Here is a 7,217-nt window from a genome sequence, read left to right on the forward strand (position 1 = left end):
TACAAAACATTGTTCAAACATAAACACTTTCTAGAAGTAAAGTAAATCAAAACAAATCCTAAACCCTTGATTCGTTCATAAGCAACATTTACCATTTTCAGCACAGATCCATTTTCAATTGGTTGCATTCTTTGAACCAATGAAGATCGTTCCAAATATGGTTTGTTGCTCCCGAATCAACCCACCATGCAATATCATCATCATGCACATAAAATGCTTCAGAAATCATAGAAATATAACTCTGCACACAATTAAAATTCTGCATAAAATCAGAATTCTTACCTTGTTGCTTTTCTGTATCCTTGGATCCACTCGATCCAGCACCATCCTTATTCACTTTACGAAGACAACAATCTTTCTTAAAGTGACCCGGTTTGTTACAATTCCAAAAAACCACTTTTCCCTTCTTGTTATAAGACTTGTCATCCTTTCCTTTAAACTTCTTTTTTCCATTAGACTTCTTGGGATTCTTTGAACTTTCTCCTTCCACCATGTTCACAGAAGAGCAACCAACTTGGTTCTTGCATTTTGGATTGTTATCAAGTTCTTGAGTCCTTAATGACTCTTAAATCCGTAAATGGCTTTCAATTTTAGTCAAAGTTAATCCTCTTTGTTATGTTTTAGATTATGTTTAAAATATTTCCAAGAAGGGGACAATTTGTCAATAATCACAACCATACAAATGGATTCATCCATTTTCAAATTATATTGAGAAAACTGTCTCAAGATCATGAACATTTCATGGAATTGTTCTATAACAGGCTTGGAGTCAGACATCTTGTAACCCATAAAGTTACTGACAAAAAACTTCTTACTTGAAGCATCTTCAGTCATGTATTTGGATTCAAGATAATCCCACAATTCTTTTGTAGTTTCAACATTTTGATAGATATCAAATAGAGAATCAGACATACCATTGAGAATATGAACATGACAGATGTAGTCATCATTGTCCCACTTTGATCTTCTTCTTGTTGCCTCCAAAGTTTCATCTTTAACAAATTCTAGCATTGATGTACTCAAGACATACACCACTTTCACAGTAGTAAGAAGAAAATGCATCTTCTTTTGCCATCTGCAAAAATCTCGCCCTTAAAACTTGTTCAGTTTGTCAAGCTTGCTTACCATGTCCTTCACAGAATTGTCACTTGCCATGATCACAAGAATACTTCGATTTTTGTTCGAGATTTGGGTTTAAAAAGCACTTGGAAATTCTGAGATCGTGTTTTACACTTTCAAATCGAAGTATTTGGGTGATACTCCCAAATCCTCAATTGGATAATACTCAAAAGTTTGAGAGCAAGAAAAGAGAATGAAAGGGTATATTTTTCGTCTGTACCGTTATTTTGACCAAAACAAGCTTAAATATGTCTCATGTCTAAAACTGTCACAAGACAGTTGCAACATTCATAACTGGCACAAAAAACGGGCTTTTAACCACTGGATAAAAGCATAACCGAAGGGTGTCCCAAAATTGTCACCAACAGTCAAACCTGATATAAAACGGTCGTTTTAACCACTGGATAAAACACCAAACCGATGGGTAAAACACCGAACTACACGCATTCTGATGTAAGCTTGTTCCTACACGTTCCGATCATCGCAACTCATTGAAAAGAATAGTATCGTTCCAACGTGTTCCGATTCATTGGAAGTCACAATACCATTTCAATGAGTTCCAATTCATCGGAGCTTATCAGAGCTATTTCCATTCCGAAAATCGGAAGCCAATTCCATTTCGAAATCAGTTTCAGTTCCGATATCATTTCAGTTCCGAAATCATATTCAGTTCTGATATAATTTTCACTTCCGAAATCATATTCAATTCCGAAATCATTTTTCCTTTACTTTAAATTTTGTATAAACTTAAACAAGTGTGTACTCCATTTCTCGTTCATCAAAATTGATTTTGGTCAACAAATCAATCCATTACACTTAAATAGTAAAACAATTCACCAACAAATTGTATTAAACTAATGTCATTAATACACTCGGACAATACAAAAATAATATAAAACTAATAGATGTTATTTAAATTTAAAATCATTTTCGTAAAAAAGTTATGACAAATCATTTCGATTTCAATGCATATAATTAGAGATAAGGAAATGCTGAGCAAAGAACTAGGGGTGTTCGTTTGGATGGATCGGTTTGATCCGATCCAATCAAGTGAATCCAAATTGATTTCGGTTTTCAAAACATGGATCCGAACAGTCCAAACAAAATTCAAATCCGATCCGATCCAATCCAATTACAATTCAGTTGGATCGGTTTTTATAATTCGGTTTTCAAAAACCGAAACATTTTAAAACGACATATAATTATAATATTACCCAACTTTATACAAGAAGCGAAAACAAATTATTTAGTTGTGATTTGAAATTTATAAACAATTACTAAGAATATATATTATAGTTAAATACTTTATAGATAGAAAACTTTTGAGAGAAAATGCATATTAATGTTTTTTGATCGGGTGAAACGTTTTGAACATATTTGAAAAAATAAATTACAAAATTAATAAATAACTATAGATATATATTATAAATAAATAAATAATAAATGTTTATTTTGTTTTTTTGGACTATTCAGTTTTTTTGGACTATTCGGTTCTTATTTTATAAAGACAAAACTTCAAAAATGGTCCCTGTGGTTTTCGAAAATATCAAGTTTAGTCCCTAAGTTCAAAAAACCTTACAGATGGTCCATGTGGTTTCAAAACTTTTAACATTTGGTCCTTCTGGCTCACTCCGTTACAATTTAGCCGTTAAATAAGGGGCATTTTTGTCATTTTACTATCCAGGGACCATTTATGAGGTTTTCTATTATTATTTTTAAATAAATAAAATTTAATATGCAAGGGTCCCACCCCATCTCTCTCTCTCTCTCTCTCTCTCTCTCTTCTCTCTCTCTCTCTCATCCAAACTAGTGGCTTAAACTTGCTGCTCAAATCGATGTAAGACTGTATTACGATTGTCGTTTTTTTAGCTTCGATTTGTTGTATTAGATTTAGACTTCCATGCGCCTTTAATCTCTTCATTCACGAACTTCCGATTTTAATTTTAGTTTTCCATCTTTTAAGGTTTTCTAGGGTTAGGAGTTTAGGGTTTACACGGATAATCTTCATTGGAGAAAGAATTGGGAGCACTGAAGAGAGGCGAAGTGGTGTGTTTGTAACTGTGCATAGATATAAAACAAAACAATGCGACTGTTTCCGATGAATTCGTCCAGAGAGCTTAGAAATGGAGGAAGTGATCATGCTTTATTGTATCTCAACGTATATGATCTCACCCCTGTCAATAACTACCTCTACTGGTTGGGCTTCGGAATCTTCCATTCCGGTATCGAAGGTAAACTAATCCCAAATTCCAAATTCAAAACGATTGAATATATAACATTTGAATTCGATTTCTTCTAGATTCTGGAATTGATAAACTAACCTAATTTCTATCAGAATCTAAGTTTTGATTTCAAGTTTTTACTACATCAAGTAAACATATGTTTCTAGATCTCCATAATCTACTCCTATCTGAGATTCAGCATTTCCAGTTTCACTATATACTTATTATGATGAACAACTATCGAATAATCGATACCTTGTAGCTTACAAAAGAACTTTTATGAAAACAGGGAATGAAGAGTGAATCGGATTCATGTAGTTAGCAGCGATTTAGCAAAACAAAAACCACACCATGTTGTACTGCACCAGCGGTTTAGAGAGAGTGGGGCAAGGAAGATAGCAGGTGGTGATGAAGGTTTCTCGGTGGTTTTGGAGGTTTGGGTTGTCCTCGGGAGGGAAGAAGTTAGGGGGAGGGAGAGTGGTGGTGGTGCTGTTTATGCTCGAGTTGGTACCACCGAGATGAAGAAGAGAAGGCTTGGCCTTTGGCTAGTCAACAAGTAAAAGGGTGAAGGCACAGGAGGGTGTTGGGTTTTTTTGTTCCATCAGTTATAAAAGAAGAAGAAGGAGGAGGAGAGAGAGAGAGACCCTTTGACATTAAATATTTATATTTTATTTTTATTATTTTTTTAAATAGAGAAAACCTCATAAATGGTCCCTAGGTATTGAAATGACGAAAATACCCCTCACTTAACGGTAGAAAGCTGACGGAGTTAGACGGAAGGACTAAACATTAAAAGTTTTGAAACAACAGGGACCATCTGTGAGGTTTTTTGAACTTAGGGCCTAAACTTGATATTTTCGAAAACCACAGGGACCATTTTTGAAGTTTTGTCTTTTATAAACCAAAACCAATCCAAAATCCAAAATAATAATTCGGTTTTGTTGAAAACCAATCCAAAAATCCGAATATCCGAACCAAATAGTCCAATCCAAATTGTCCAATTGGACAATTCAGTTTTATCCAAATAGTGAACAGCCCTACAAAGAACCGTCGAGAGATGCCTGCCTAAATGACTGATGGCCGAAGGAGTGGATGCCAATATGAGAACAAACAATAAAGGGTCACAAAAATGTACATTAAGTTAGGATTAACGAAATATTTTGTTTTTTAACTATTAAAAGGTGGAAAAATCAATATAGTGCATTTAAAACTCCAAATATTTTATATGCCTAATTGGCTAATTTCAAACGGACTAAAACTATTAAAAACTGTTTATTACCAAATATATCATGAATCGGGACTCTAAAAATTGCGCCCGGCCCCAAAAGATATTACACATACAAAGCCCATTAAAATCATTTGGGCTTAGACTAGCCAGCTAAAAATATAATCACTTAAATGAAAAAGAAAATCAGCAAATTTATGGATAAATACGAGTTGTATCAATTCCAATATCAATCCAAAAAATGTACACAAATAATTAATAAATAATAACACAACGTAACCGATTTTTTCTCATAATCCTGGAGTGAAGGGTACATCGGTTGCCGGCAGCCATGACCGGCCGGCAATAAGCCTCTCCACCGTGTACTGCGATGCAACACTCGCACTTGTTATAACAGAGTATCCACGCCATTTCACACGGTTTCTTGTGGAAGAACCAGGGCCAAAACATTGATATTCACCATAAACCAATGTACTCTGCGCGAAATTAGTATTATCCCATGGCGACCACCCTACTGGATCGATATGACTATCAAGGAAAGTTTTCATATAAACTGTCCTCGAATATTCTTGCCATGGGCGACCCAGATATGTCTTGACTGTGCGCACCACAGGCTTTAAGTCTGGAGCAGCCATAACACGCGAATTATGAATCGAAATTCCTGTGTTTTGGAAGGGATCACCACGACCTTGGGCTGTTATAATGTTTGCTTGTCCTTTCAGTGGTCTTCTTGCTAATATCATACAGTTTTGGAAGACCACAGCGGCGTTACCAAATATGAAATCAATGGTTCCATAAATGTAGCAAGTTTTGTAGAATTGTCTTTGTGCGAGGACAAACAGAGTGTCTTGATAACCTTCGAAGCTACAAGCGTAGTATACCGACAGATCAGATGATGATCGGAGTGCCACCGCCTGGCTTTTTGCAGGGCCGGCAGTGTTCCTGAATGTTATGCCACGGGCAATGAATCCAGTGCCATCCACTCCTGAATTTCAAATCGGAATTATAGATACATAAGTGAAATCAATACAATTAACTACATATATATAATGGTATTGGCTTCTCTCTCACACCTCTAGAATGTGTTGTGTGTGTGTGTGTGAAAGCTTGGTTATCAGTATCTTCTTAGGTACACAAGGTATTGATGATAAGTAAACTGCATGGTGAAGAAATTGCATGCAATAACGTACTCACGTACCATGCATATTTTATATGCTTTCACTCATAAATCGTCTACTTTACTTAACTTAGATCATAGCATTACGTTTAAACGTAGACAACTTGTGTTGACTATAACGTATATATATAACAAGAAAGATTTATGATTGAGTAAATGACCGGAAAAGAGAAGAATTGATCTTACCGACGGTTGCAGAGCTATAAGTTGTGAAACCGCCGCCGACACTCCGGGAACCAGTGATAATGGTGTATCTAGTTCCATCACCAAGGAACATGATATTATTTAGATCGTTCCCAATCTCGATGTTCTCCTTATAAACTCCTCTCTTTATGTAGATAATATATCTTTTGTTCCGACGATTATAACCTGCTGCATATTTAAGAGCTGATTGAATGGTTCGAAACTTACTCCCACGGGCTTGAGACACGACTAAATTAGCCTTTGTGCGAAGTGAACCTGTCTGCAACAATTTTCGGTCGCCGGGTGTAACCCAAGTCGGAAAATCATTATCAAGCTCCCGATCGTCATCACTCGCTGACTTTTGCTTCAAGAAAAACTGGTTTATTGCCAAACTATTGCTTATCATCTCAGTAAGGTTATGCGATTTGAGTGGAGAGACAAAGTTTGTCAAATTGAAGTCTTGAGAACCCGAAAAACAAGTTTCGAGATTCGTGAGAGCAGCACTGAGCCATGTTTGAGCATCAAAGTCTGAACTCCGGTTATGTCTGAAACTAATTAGGGTTTGGTTGAGTTGGAGAATGGTTTGATTAACAAGCTTGTTGCAATCGAGCCACACCGCCTTCTTTCTTTTGCTCTTGCATTTATTCCTGAGGTCGTTACTGCAAGTTTGAGCTTCTTGAGCTTTCTGCAAAGCGACCTCCAAAACCAACATCCTGAAGTCTTTCCTGTGCCTTGGGGTATGATGAGTCCCACTGCTCAAAAAATACTTACATTGTTGTGGATGAGGAGTTGTGTCACACCAATAGTTAATATCGCTATCCGACTCTCCGTCTTCTTGTAAACACCAAGAAACCGAAGTACAGACGAAAAGTACATACAAGATAAATGGAAAAAAGAGTTTACTAATTCTGGCCATTATAGATGACGGTTAATTAGCTAGGGTTTTGTGTATGTATAACGAGAAATGGGTTATTTGATCAGAAGGGTTTCAAAACGACGTGATGGAGTTTGGATTTATAGTATGATGATGATGATTATAAATATGTGGAAAAGTGTGATGAAAGTTTAGTGAAAGTTGACATTGAGAAACCCTAGAAATGTGTTGAGTTTATTATGAGATCCTTGTTATACGGATCGAGGTGCCATTTTTCGTCGAGAGAGAATCGTGGGTTTATATTATTAATGGTGTTAAGTCATTAAATATGTCATCATTGTAACATGTAAATTCCGATGCATGGTTGTCGTCCTCGTCTCCGTCGGTGACGATTAAAATTAAAAAAAAAAAAATGAA

At 35.9% G+C, this 7,217-nt stretch overlaps 1 protein-coding gene across 1 annotated transcript; it reads right to left on the reverse strand.

Annotated features, from left to right (window-relative positions):
- Nucleotides 1–4,591: 4,591 nt before the first annotated feature.
- Nucleotides 4,592–6,919, reverse strand: LOC145161548 (pectinesterase 2-like). The gene is made up of 2 exons (XM_079081095.1): nucleotides 5,930–6,919; nucleotides 4,592–5,551 (listed from the first exon to the last, which is right to left on the reverse strand). The coding sequence occupies exons 1-2, from the start codon at nucleotides 6,840–6,842 to the stop codon at nucleotides 4,857–4,859; spliced, it is 1,608 nt and encodes a 535-aa protein (XP_078937221.1). The 5' UTR covers nucleotides 6,843–6,919; the 3' UTR covers nucleotides 4,592–4,856.
- Nucleotides 6,920–7,217: the final 298 nt, after the last annotated feature.

Source organism: Lactuca virosa, chromosome 2 (genome assembly GCF_052849685.1).
Source record: "Lactuca virosa cultivar CGN04683 chromosome 2, Lactuca_virosa_CGN04683_v6, whole genome shotgun sequence".
Classification (NCBI taxonomy): domain Eukaryota; kingdom Viridiplantae; phylum Streptophyta; class Magnoliopsida; order Asterales; family Asteraceae; genus Lactuca; species Lactuca virosa.